General features: G+C 37.0%; 1 protein-coding gene across 1 annotated transcript in view; it reads left to right on the forward strand.

The window, feature by feature from the left end:
- Window positions 1-7,605, forward strand: part of LOC124552303 — a 79,549-nt gene extending 71,944 nt beyond the window's left edge. The window contains exon 10 of the mRNA XM_047126578.1: window positions 1,416-7,605. Within this exon, the coding sequence (XP_046982534.1) occupies window positions 1,416-7,605 (6,190 nt within the window). The remainder of the gene's footprint in view (window positions 1-1,415) is intronic.
- Window positions 7,606-13,720: the final 6,115 nt, after the last annotated feature.

Genomic DNA, 13,720 nt, shown 5'->3' on the forward strand with positions numbered 1-13,720 from the left:
GCCGTACACCACTGGTGATCGTCGAGGGGACACTGAATAGTGCACGGTACATCCAAACCGTCATCGAACCCATCGTTCTACCATTCCTAGACCGGCAAGGGAACTTGCTGTTCCAGCAGGACAATGCACGTCCGCATGTATCCCGTGCCACCCAACGTGCCCTAGAAGGTGTAAGTCAACTACCCTGGCCAGCAAGATCTCCAGATCTGTCCCCCATTGAGCATGTTTGGGACTGGATGAAGCGTCGTCTCACGCGGTCTGCACGTCCAGCACGAACGCTGGTCCAACTGAGGCGCCAGGTGGAAATGGCATGGCAAGCCATTCCACAGGACTACATCCAGCATCTCTACGATCGTCTCCATGGGAGAATAACAGCCTGCATTGCTGCGAAAGGTGGATATACACTGTACTAGTGCCGACATTGTGCATGCTCTGTTGCCTGTGTCTATGTGCCTGTGGTTCTGTCAGTGTGATCATGTGATGTATCTGACCCCAGGAATGTGTCAATAAAGTTTCCCCTTCCTGGGACAATGAATTCACGGTGTTCTTATTTCAATTTCCAGGAGTGTATTTATATTAAATTGGTGACATGTTTTCGTATTGCCTGCTTATTCTAAATAGACATTTTAGTGTTATGTTAAGCTGTTTCCTGCAAAAATCGCACTACCAGTGATTGATGACATGGTTTGTTAATCCTTTCTTTGATTTAATTTTATCAAAAGCAATTGCTCATATATGTTTGTAGTTCACAGTTTATATTATTTTACGTAACTGTACTGTAAGCAAACATTCACTGAATGCATAATGATATTTTGGTTCAATTGCTAGAGGCTAAAGTTTAAGTTTGCCGCATACATTTCATTCCTAAGAATCAGCATTATCTTTTTTATACAGTACCAATGAGAGGGATACCTTCAATAATTTTTATCTAGCTAATTATAGTTCATTTGTTAGGCTTGCTTAGTTTGGTTATTCCTGGTTTAAAAAAGCAGTGTTAAATTTGAAGATTGGTTTGAGCAGCTAAGTGCTTTGTTAAGCATTGCCTGGGGAGATGGTATGCGTACACCTTCCTTTTGCGTGTGCTCAGACTTATCCAGAGAGTTAGAGGTAGGCCTACAGTGCCATGCAGCATTTTTGAGACTAACAAATGTGGTCCAAGGCAAAAGAAGTGATAGGAGACAGATATAAATCGATGGACTCACAGCGGATCAAACTACAGACATTTGGATCTGTACTCTGATGCTTAACATTTGATCCTGTTTATAGATTTGATTATGATGGCAGCTTACTGTTGAAACTGGTCACTGTATAATTACAAATTGTATTTGTTATCCAACTGAATATAAGAAAGCATAACAAAATAATTCATTTGTATTATTTTATGACTGAAAGCAGTATATTTTGTTATTTTCCAGGCACAGTTTGGAGTCTGAATTTTATTCTAGAAGCAACAGATGGTTAAATGAAATACCAAAGACTACAAATACAAATGGTGAAGAATCAGAAAATGCTGATCACTTGTATAGTTTGAAGGAAGAAGAAAACAAGAATATAAAGCATAAATACAAAGACAGTAAGGTTATTATAGCAAGCACTATGGCATCACATGAAACAGTGACAGGAAATAGAGAAGAACTGGAAAGTAGTAACAATGAAAACAATATTCCGCACTCACGGAAAGACAATTTGCACCCGAAAGGGAAAAAATATAAGGACAAAGAGACTGAGGTTAATATTGGAGACAGTATGGCACCACATGAAATACCAGTGACTGCAAATAAAGACAAACCAGAAAGTAGTAATGAAGAAAACAAATTTCTTTGTGCAAAGAAAGACAGTTCACATCCAAGACAGAACAAGAATAAACCCAAAGAGGGTAAGGTTAATACTGGAGACAGTGAGACGGGGCATGAAATAACAGTGACTGCAAATGGAGAAGAATCAGGAAGCAGTAATGAAATAAGTAAAAATCTGTGCACAAAGGACGATAGTTCACATCCAAAACAGAAAAAGCATAAACACAAAGACACTGAGGTTAATACTGGAGACAATGTGGTGTCATATGAAATACCAGTGGCTGCATATGGAGAAGAACCAGGAAGTAGTAATGAAGAAAGCAAGAATCGGTGTACAAAGAAAAGCAGTTCACATACAAAACGGAAAAAGCGTAAACACAAAGAGACTGAGGTTAACTCTGAAGACAATGTGGTGTCATATGAAATACCAGTGACCGCAAATCGAGAAGAACCACAAAGTAGTAAAGAAGAAAACAAGAATTTGTGTGCAAAGGAGGACAGTTCACACCCGAAACGAAGAAAGCATAAACACAAAGAGGCTAGCGGTAATAATAGGGACAGTACGGTATCATGTGAAATACCAGTGACTTCTAGTGGAGAAGATCCAGAAAGTAATAATAAAGAAAATGAGAAAAAGAAAGGCAAGTCACATTCAAAATGCAAAAAGCATAAACACAGAGAAACTGAGGTTAATACTGGGGACAGTCTGGCAGCACATGAAATACCAGTGACTGCAGATGGAGAAGAACCAGGAAGTAGTAATGAAGAAAGTAAGAATCGGTGCACAAACAAAGGCAGTTCGCATACGAAACGGAAAAAGCATAAACACAAAGAAATTGAGGTTAACACTGAAGACAGTGTGGTCTCATATGAAACACCAGTGACCGCAAATAGAGAAGAACCAGAAAGTAGTAAAGAAGGAAACAAGAGTTTGTGCACAAAGAAAGGCGGTTCACACCTGAAACGAAAAAAGCATAAACACAAAGAGGATAAGAGTAATACTGGAGAGAGTATAGCATCATGTGAAATGACAGTGACTTCTAATGGAGAAGATCCGGAAAGTAATAATAAAGAAAATGAGAGAAAGAAAGACAAGTCACATTCAAAATGGAAAAAGCATAAGCACAGAGAGACTGAGGTTAATACTGGAGACAGTGTGGTCTCCTGTGAAATGCCAGTGACTTCTAGTGGAGAAGACCCAGAAGGTAATAATAAAGAAAATGAGAAAAAGAAAGGCAAGTCACATTTGAAACGGAAAAGGCATAAACACAAAGAGACTGAGGTTAATATTGGAGACAGAATGGCAGCACATGAAATACCAGTGACTGCAAATGGAGAAGAACCAGAGATTAGTGATGATGAAAACCAGAATCTGTGCACAAAGAAAGACAGCTCACATCCGAAACAGGAAAAGAAGAAATACAAAGAGACTAAGGTTAATACTGGAAACAGTATCTTTTCATATGAAATACCAGTAACCTCTAATGAAGAACAAACAGACAATAATAATGAAGAAAGTAAGAATCTGTGCGCAAAGAGAGGCAATTTACATCTAAAACAGAAGAAGCAAAAACACGGAGAGACTGGTGCTAGTATTGGAGACAGTATGGAATCACATAAAATACTAGTGCTTGTAGATGGAGAAGAAACAGAGAGTAGTAATGATGAAAACAAGAATATGCGCACAAAGAAAGACAGTTTACACCAGAAACGGAAAAAGAAGAAACACAAAGATACTGAAGTTATTACTGGACACAGCATAATCTCTTATAAAATACTAGCAACTGTGGATGGAGAAGTACCAGAAAGTAGTAATGAAGAAAATAAAAATCTGTGCACAAAGAAAGATAGTTCAAAACTGAAGCAGAAAAAGAATAAACACAAAGAGAATAAGGTTCATACTGGAAACAATATGGTCTTCTATGAAATACCAGTGAGTGCAAATGGAGAAGAAGAAAAAGGAAGTAATGAAGAAAACAAGAATGTGTGCATAGAGAAACACAGTTTACATGCAAAACAAAAAAAGCATAAACCCAAAGAGACTGAGGTTAATATTGGAGGCAGTATGGCATCACGTCAAATATCAGTGACTGCAAGTGGAGAAGAACCAGAAAGTAGTAATGAACAAAACAAGAATGTGCACACTAAGAAGCACAGTTCACAATTGAAACAGAAAAAGAATAAATGCAAAGAAGGTAAGATTAATACTGGCAACAGTATGGTCTCGTATGAAATACCAATGGGTGCAAACAGAGAAGAAGCAGAAAGTAGCAGTGATGAAAGAAAGAATCTGTGCTCAAAGAAAGATAGTTCACATCCAGAATGGAAAAAGCATAAACACAAAGAGACTGAGGCTAATATTGAAGACAGTATGTCATCACATAAAATTCCACTGACTGCAGATGGAGGAGAACCAGAGAACAGTAATGAAGAAAACAATAATCTGTGCACAAAGAAAGACAGTTCGCACCCAGAATGGAAAAAGAATAAACACAGAGACACTGAGGTTAATACTGTAGACAGTATAGTGTCGTATGAAGTACCAGTGACTTCTAATGGAGAAAAAATAGAAAATGGTAATGAAGAAAGTAAGAATGTGTGCACGAAGAGAGACAGTTCACATCTGAAATGGAAAAAGCATAAACACAAAGAGACCGGAGTTAATATTGGAGACAGTTTGGTATCACATGAAATTCCAGTGACTGCAGATGGGAGAGAGTCAGAGAGCAGTAATGAAAAAAACAAAAGTCTGTGTACAAAGAAAGACAGTTCACACCTGAAAAGGAAAAAGAATAAACACAAAGAGAATAATGTTAATACTGGAAACAATATGGTCTTGTATGAAATACCAGTGAGTGCAAACGGAGAAGAAGAAAAAGGAAGTAATGAAGAAAACAAGAATGTGTGCATAGAGAAACACAGTTCACATGCAAAACTAAAAAAGCATAAACCCAAAGAGACTGAGGTTAATATTGGAGGCAGTATGGCATCACGTCAAATATCAGTGACTGCAAGTGGAGAAGAACCAGAAAGTAGTAATGAAGAAAACAAGAATGTGCACACTAAGAAACACAGTTCACAATTGAAACAGAAAAAGAATAAATGCAAAGAAGGTAAGATTAATACTGGCAACAGTATGGTCTCGTATGAAATACCAATGAGTGCAAACAGAGAAGAAGCAGAAAGTAGCAATGAAGAAAGAAAGAATCTGTGCTCAAAGAAAGATAGTTCACATCCAGAATGGAAAAAGCATAAACACAAAGAGACTGAGGCTAATATTGAAGACAGTATGTCATCACATAAAATTCCACTGACTGCAGATGGAGGAGAACCAGAGAACAGTAATGAAGAAAACAATAATCTGTGCACAAAGAAAGACAGTTCGCACCCAGAATGGAAAAAGAATAAACACAGAGACACTGAGGTTAATACTGTAGACAGTATAGTGTCGTATGAAGTACCAGTGACTTCTAATGGAGAAAAAATAGAAAATGGTAATGAAGAAAGTAAGAATGTGTGCACAAAGAGAGACAGTTCACATCTGAAATGGAAAAAGCATAAACACAAAGAGACCGGAGTTAATATTGGAGACAGTTTGGTATCACATGAAATTCCAGTGACTGCAGATGGGAGAGAGTCAGAGAGTAGTAATGAAAAAAACAAAAGTCTGTGTACAAAGAAAGACAGTTCACACCTGAAAAGGAAAAAGAATAAACACAAAGAGAATAATGTTAATACTGGAAACAATATGGTCTTGTATGAAATACCAGTGAGTGCAAACGGAGAAGAAGAAAAAGGAAGTAATGAAGAAAACAAGAATGTGTGCATAGAGAAACACAGTTCACATGCAAAACTAAAAAAGCATAAACCTAAAGAGACTGAGGTTAATATTGGAGGCAGTATGGCATCATGTCAAATATCAGTGACTGCAAGTGGAGAAGAACCAGAAAGTAGTAATGAAGAAAACAAGAATGTGCACACTAAGAAACACAGTTCACAATTGAAACAGAAAAAGAATAAATGCAAAGAAGGTAAGATTAATACTGACAACAGTATGGTCTCGTATGAAATACCAATGAGTGCAAACAGAGAAGAAGCAGAAAGTAGCAATGAAGAAAGAAAGAATCTGTGCTCAAAGAAAGATAGTTCACATCCAGAATGGAAAAAGCATAAACACAAAGAGACTGAGGCTAATATTGGAGACAGTATGTCATCACATAAAATTCCACTGACTGCAGATGGAGGAGGACCAGAGAACAGTAATGAAGAAAACAATAATCTGTGCACAAAGAAAGACAGTCCGCACCCAGAATGGAAAAAGAATAAACACAGAGACACTGAGGTTAATACTGTAGACAGTATAGTGTCGTATGAAGTACCAGTGACTTCTAATGCAGAAAAAATAGAAAATGGTAATGAAGAAAGTAAGAATGTGTGCACGAAGAGAGACAGTTCACATCTGAAATGGAAAAAGCATAAACACAAAGAGACCGGAGTTAATATTGGAGACAGTATGGTATCACATGAAATTCCAGTGACTGCAGATGGGAGAGAGTCAGAGAGTAGTAATGAAAAAAACAAAAGTCTGTGTACAAAGAAAGACAGTTCACACCTGAAAAGGAAAAAGAATAAACACAAAGACACTGAGGTTAATACTGTAGACAGTACGGCATCACATGTAATATCAGTAACTTCCATTGGAAAAGAACCAGAAAGTAGTAATAAAGGAAGCAAGAATCTGTGCTCAACAAAAGACAGCTCACATCCAAAACGGAGAAAGCATAAACACAAAGAAACTGAGGTTAATATAGGAGACAGAATGGCATTGCATGAAATACCAGTCACTTCATGCGGAGGAGAACCGGAAAGTAGTAATGAAGAAAACAAGAATCTTTGCCCAAAGAAAGACAGTTCTCACCCGAAACAGAAAAGGAATAAGCGGAAAGAGACTGTGGTTAATATTGGAGACAGTATAATGTCGTATGAAATACCAGTGACTGCAAATGGGGAAGAACCAGAAAGTAGTAATGAAGTAAACAAGAATCAGTGTACACAGAAAGACAGTTTTCAATGGCAGCATAAAGAGCACAATGACAAAAAGGGTAAGATTAATATTGGAGACAGTGTGACATCATATGAATTGCCAGTGACCTCCAGTGGAGTAGAACAAGAAAGTAATAATGAAGAAAATCAGAATATCTGCACAGAGAACAACAGTTCACATCTCAATGAGAAAAATGACAAAGAGAGTAAGATTATCTATTTGGCTCGATTATTGCAGAAATCTTCATTCATTACACAATCAGAGCAAGAGTTTGCTTGTCCCAAATGCTTGAAGCATTTTAATAACCGCAGCAACTTCGTAAGACATCTGCTTGTTCACAGGAAAGAGAAAGACTACACCTGTGCTGTATGTGAAAAAAGTTTCACATTGAAGCAGAGTTTACAATTACACATGCTTTGTCACATGAAGGAGAAGCAACATATATGTGCTGTGTGTTCAAGGCCTTTTACTGATGCAAACAATTTGAGGAGGCATAGTCTAATACATAATAGGATAAAAGAATTTGTTTGTGATATTTGTTCAAAAGCATTTTCCCGTAAGCAACAACTTGGAGCTCATATATTGAGACATAAGGATGTGCAATCATTTTCATGTCCACATTGTTCAAAAACCTTTAATTACGAATACCGTTTGCGAATACACTTGCGTGCATGTAAAAAGTTAAATCCATTTATATGTCCTATTTGCTCGAAACAGTTTCCTCGCGTATACAATTTTAATAGGCATATGGGTACTCATGATTGATTGTACAAAGTCTGGTTTATGGGGAACACCATTTTTTTAACAAAAAATGTTGCAGAATGTACAATTCCATTTGCAGATGCCTAGTGCGAAGCCTAATGTATTCAAAAGATTGGGTAATAAGTGTTTTATAATGGAAATTTAGCCTATCCTTTATTTTATATTAGTGACAATAATCAGTTTTTGAAACTATATTATAAGTGTATGTATAAAAATCAACTTGACAAGCAGCAGCTGGAGGAAATACATATCACATATGAAAGTTAAGGAAATGTGAAAGCTTTCAGACAGTGGCTCCTTTTTCTGACAGAGTTGTTGAAGAGGAAGGAAGAGGGATGAAGAAATGACTGGAGAGATTTAGCAAATGGGGAAGTTACCAAAAAATCACGCATAACCCTGGGTCAAGGGAGACTTAGCAGATGGTATGAGAAGGAAAACAATGTGCCATTCAGCAAATCTCCCCTGATCCATGGTTCTGGTTGACTATTCCATAACTCTTCCCGTTTCCTAAACCTCGTCAGTCATCTTCCTTCATCACTCTTTCGTCGCCTAATGCCAGAAAATGGAGGCACTGGCTCTGAAATCGTGCACATTTCATTAACTTTTATGTGTGTTCCCTCATTGCCATTTGGTGAGTAGATTTTTTTTATTTATTCAGTTGTACTACCTTTTATTTTGTTGTTGTTGTTGTTGTTGTTGTTGTGGTCTTCAGTCCAGAGACTGGTTTGATGCAGCTCTCCATGCTACCCTATCTTGTGCAAGCTTCTTCATCTCGATGTACCTACTGCAACCTACATCCTTCTGAATCTGTTTAGTGTGTTCATCTCTTGGTCTCCCTCTACGATTTTTACCCTCTACACTGCCCTCCAATACTAAATTGATGATCCCTTGATGCCTCAGAACATGTCCTATCAACCAATCCCTTCTTCTAGTGAAATTGTCCCACAAATTCCTATTCTCCCCAATTCTATTCAGTACCTCCTCATTAGTTATGTGATCTACCCATCTAATCTTCAGCATTCTTCTGTAGCACCACATTTCGAAAGCCACTGTTTATTGTCCATATTTCACTTCCATACATGGCTACACTCCATACAAATACTTGCTGAAAAGATTTCCTCACGTTTAAATCTGTACTCGATGCTAACAAATTTCTCTTCCTCAGAAACGCTTTCCTTGCCATTGCCAGTCTATATTTTATATCCTCTCTACTTCGACCATCATCAGTTATTTTGCTCCGCAAATAGCAAAACTCCTTTACTACTTTAAGTGTCTCATTTCCTAATCTAATTCCGTCAGCATCACCTGATTTAATTTGACTACATTCCATTATCCTCGTTTTGCTTTTGTTGATGTTCATCTTATATTCTCCTTTCAAGTCTGTCCATTCCATTCAACTGCTCTTCCAGGTCCTTTGCTGCCTCTGACAGAATTACGTCATCAGCAGACCTCAAAGATTTCATTTCTTCTCCATTGATTTGAATCTCTACCCCAAATTTTTCTTTTGTTTCCTTTACTGCTTGCTCAATATACAGATTGAATAACACTGGGGATAGGCTACAATCCTGTCTCACTCCCTTTCTGACCACTGCTTCTCTATCATGCCCTTCAACTCTTATAACTGCCATCTGGTTTCTGTACAAATTGTAAATAGCCTTTCATTCCCTGTATTTTACCCCTGCCACCTTCAGAATTTGAAAGAGAGTATTCCAGTCAGCATTGTCAAACGCCTTCTACAAATGCTAGAAATGTAGGTTTCTCTTTCCTTAATCTATCTTCTAAATTAAGTCATAGGGTCAGTACTGCTTCACTTGTCCAACATTTCTACAGAATCCAAACTGATCTTCCCTGAGGTTGGCTTCTACCTGTTCTTTCAGTCATCCATAAAGAATTTGTGTTAGTATTTTGCAGCTGTGACATATTAAACTGATAGTTCGGTAATTTTCAAACAATTTTGTTATTGAGTTAATAATGCTCAGCTACATCTCTCTAAGTCCAAGTGTGATCCATTTGAGTTTATTTTTCTGTTAACTTGAGAAGACTTAATAGAGAAAGGTTAGAATTTTCATTAATTTAAGTTCAAATTATTGAAATATCCTTTCACTTGTCTTGAAGTCCGACCCCGGTAGCTGAGTGGTCAGCACGACAGAATGTCAGTTCTAAGGGCCCGGGTTTGATTCCCAGCTGGGTTCAAGATTTTCTCGATTCAGGGACTGGGTGTTGTGTTCTCCTAATCATCATCATTTCATCCTCAACAACGCGCAAGTTGCCGAAGTGGCATCAAATCAAAAGACTTGCACTCGGCGAATGGTCTACCCAACGGGAGGCCCTAGTAACACGACATTTGCATTTTCCTTATCTTGAATACTTGTTCTGGTAGCGGGCACAACTTCATCTGATAGAATTATGTTTCGGATTGCAGAATCGCTTCCACAGTTTTGTATACATCTGTGCACTTCAGTAGATTTAAAAATGGACACACTCAGTCTCGATCACAAACACATTTATTGTGATGATAGGTGGGGCGGGTGTTTTAACTCTGCAAACATCAGCTGTTACAGTTACAAGACTTGTTCCATTGACCATCACCAACTTTGATCATTGTATGAGGGTCTTATGATGGTGAAAAACTGACTGAAACCAGTTACTATCAAAACAAATGTTTTGGTGGTCAAGATTGTGTTCATTTTTAAAGCACTTTTTACCAGACCATTGTTCTCAAAGAGAAATGTTCTCAAAAATTACTTCACTAAATGGAATATCACAGACTGCTTGTTTGCAAATAATCTTTTCTGCTAATCACATCCAAGTGATAAAAGGTCCAGAATACACTACTCTACGAACATGCTCCACATAATACGACGTCTCCTGCCAGTACTGTTTACCAAAGATAGTGCAATACAAAGCTATTTCACTAATTTCATTGGTAACAATTTAACAGAAAAGAATTTCACTTACAGCACAATTCTGATGTACCATTCTCAAAGATTTCAATGATGATAATGATAAAAATAACAATAACAATAATAAGTATAAATTTAACCAATTACATATATAAATACAAACTATGCATGCCAATTTTGAAGCAGTTTAACTTAAGTGCAAAACACAATTTGCATATGCATTTGGCATTGATTCTAATGTTAAAATGATTTAAATTTAATGTAAGTTATAAATATGGTTGTATATATTCTATGTGAAGTTTTATTGGGTTGTTTTGTATGCTAATCTAGTGTATTGTAGGAATTGCATACTGTGATCAACAGTATGCATTTTACACAATTTGTTGACACTGCAGAACAGCACACACAAGAAATATTCCATTATATCATGTTCTTCAGTAGATAATGAGAATGTAACATTGATCAATTTCATTACAAACTGCAAGTTCTCTGATTGTGCTCTATCAGACGAACCAATAGAGACAGTGATTCAGTAAATAGTGTTTCCCACAAATATGAATTTCTGCACCTGTAAACCCTCACTTGATCTGTGATCATGATAAAGATATTAATGACAGAATGAGGTTTTATATGAAGATATTTGTTGAACATTAATGGATAGCATTTCGTGCCTTTGAGACCGACCTCATATGTTTAATTCACTTAGTTCTAAATTTGTGATTGTTGTTATTTTGTTACAGCATAGACCACTGTTACATTTTTCCATGTATGTTCCATTCGTGTTTTATGAGCTGTTTTTTAACTGTCATTTTGTGATGGTTTTTTGTTATAGCATAGACCCTTGTTACATTTTTCTATATGTGTTAGATTCATGTGTTATGAGCTTCTACCTGAAAAGCATAAATGAATTGTTAAATAGTGGTAAAGTATTGCACGATGAATAGAAAAATCTTGAATTTTGCCCTGAAAAAATTCAAAATTTTGTAACTGGGTGATGGCTTTCATTTTTCTAAGGAAAACTTTGCTTGTACCATGACAACTGTAATACGAATAAGTGGAAAAAAATAAAGAATCTTAGTCTGAAACTTAAATATATACACACACAAAAAGTTAAACAATTGCTTTGAATCTGCACATTGGTTTTCATTCTCAGCATTCCACTTTGCTCTTATCAGTCATGTAAAATGAGACTTCATTATGCATTAATAAAGTGAAGATAAATTAGTGTAAATATCTGTCATGAGAATGAGATCACAGTTAACAAATTTGATTTATAAATACTAAATACACATGCAGTTATTCCATTTCAGGTAATTTTTTAACGGTAGATACTGCAACAACAAGATACTGAAAATAAAGTTTGTCCTAAATAAATGGGCTTTGATGTCAGTGGTACACACATTCAGTCACAGAAAAATATACTTTTATTTTAAATCATAAATAAAGCACAACATACGTTAAAAATACTTGCCCTGCACTTCCGTGCATTTTTGTATTTGTGAAATATTCAAAATCACTTTACACAGAACTGTAACATTATTGATTTTCTTCAATACACAAATATGTTTTTGTATTCCATGTAACCAAGAGAGAGATTTACTGCATTCTATGAGAGCTTGTTTTTCAGTATTTTAATGCTTATACAAAATTATGCCAAGATCTTTTTCTTATACTCATATTTTATTGAATAGGGAAATTGGACTTGACCAGGGAGAAACTGTTTCAAGAACAAATTGGTTGATATGAGGATGGACTGTGACTTCTTAAGGTTTAGTTTAAGACCCATTGTGATACCGAGCAGATCATGACTCATACCCGACAAGGGAGGAGCAAAATGCTCAGGGCTGGCACTTATATGCAGCGGGATGTCATCAGCGTATCAGTGGCAGCTACAAAAAAGCAGTGCAGATGGAAATATTGTTGATCTCTTCTTTTTGTCATCAAGCTGAAGACCGGGTTGAACACCACAGTGCTTTATGAGGCACAGTCTCTTTGTAGGTGATATGCCCCATTGCCTTCCTCCGATCTTTAAACTGACTTACCTAGCCAACTATGGGGGGACCTACTGTTCTACATGAACTCTGAACCATGATGTAACTTGGCATCTTTCACATTAGCAATATAAATGTACACGTGTATTCTGCAGGCAACTATACACTGTGCAGTGGAAGGTACCCTGTGCCACTGCTAGTCATTTCCTTTCCTGTTCCACTCAGAAATAGAACAAGGGAAAAAGACTGTCTGTATGCCACCACATGTGCCCTAGTTTCTCATATCTTATCTTCGTGGTCTTTATGTGAAATGTATGCTGGCATCAGCAGAATCATTCTGCTGCCTGCTTTGAATGCTGGTAAATTTTTTAAACTGTGTTCCTCAAAAAGAACATCACCTTCCCTCCAGGGATTCCCATTTGAGTTCCTGAAAGCTCTCTGAGACGCTTGCGTATTGTTGAAACCTACTGCTATTAAGTCTAACAGGTTGCGTTCAAATTGCTTTGATGGCTTCCTTTAATTCAACCTGATACACATCTCAAACATTCAAGCAGTACTAAAGAGAAAGAACAGATTTATAGACTGATAATTGTCCTCCACAGCAAACTTGCAACAAGTAATGAGAACAGATCAAGGCTTATACTGTTTGCAGAATCTAGAAATTTGCTAATAGGATCAACACTGTTCCTGCATAAAGAAATACATAACGGAACATGGACCTCACTGGATGGAAACACAGTAAATCAGATCGACCATGTGTTGTTAGATGTGAAACACAAATCGGACCTATTGGATGTGAGGAGTCTCAGAGGCCCAACCATAGATACAGATCATTTTCTGGTATGGAACGGGTGATGGCAAGGATATCTAATGCAGCGAAAGGACACTGACCCAGGACACAAAAATATAACACAACAACTTTAGAATCAGTGGAAGTTAGAGAACAGTATAAGGAGAAGATAGCTTGGATTCTAAAAAATGTTGGAGAATATAACAACATCGAAGATTAGTGGGAAGCGATAAACAAGACGGTGTAGACATCGGCGAGAGAGATACTTGGAATTGGGACAAAACAAGTAAGACCATCATGGTTTGATACTGAATGCGAAATAGCAACTGAAGAAAAGAACGAAGCATATAGAAGGACATTGCAATCACGCTGTATGAGGAGGATAGTAGAAGAATACAAAGATAAACGAAGGATTGAAAAGAGGACTCACCAAA

Source organism: Schistocerca americana, chromosome 10 (assembly GCF_021461395.2).
Source record: "Schistocerca americana isolate TAMUIC-IGC-003095 chromosome 10, iqSchAmer2.1, whole genome shotgun sequence".
NCBI lineage: Eukaryota > Metazoa > Arthropoda > Insecta > Orthoptera > Acrididae > Schistocerca > Schistocerca americana.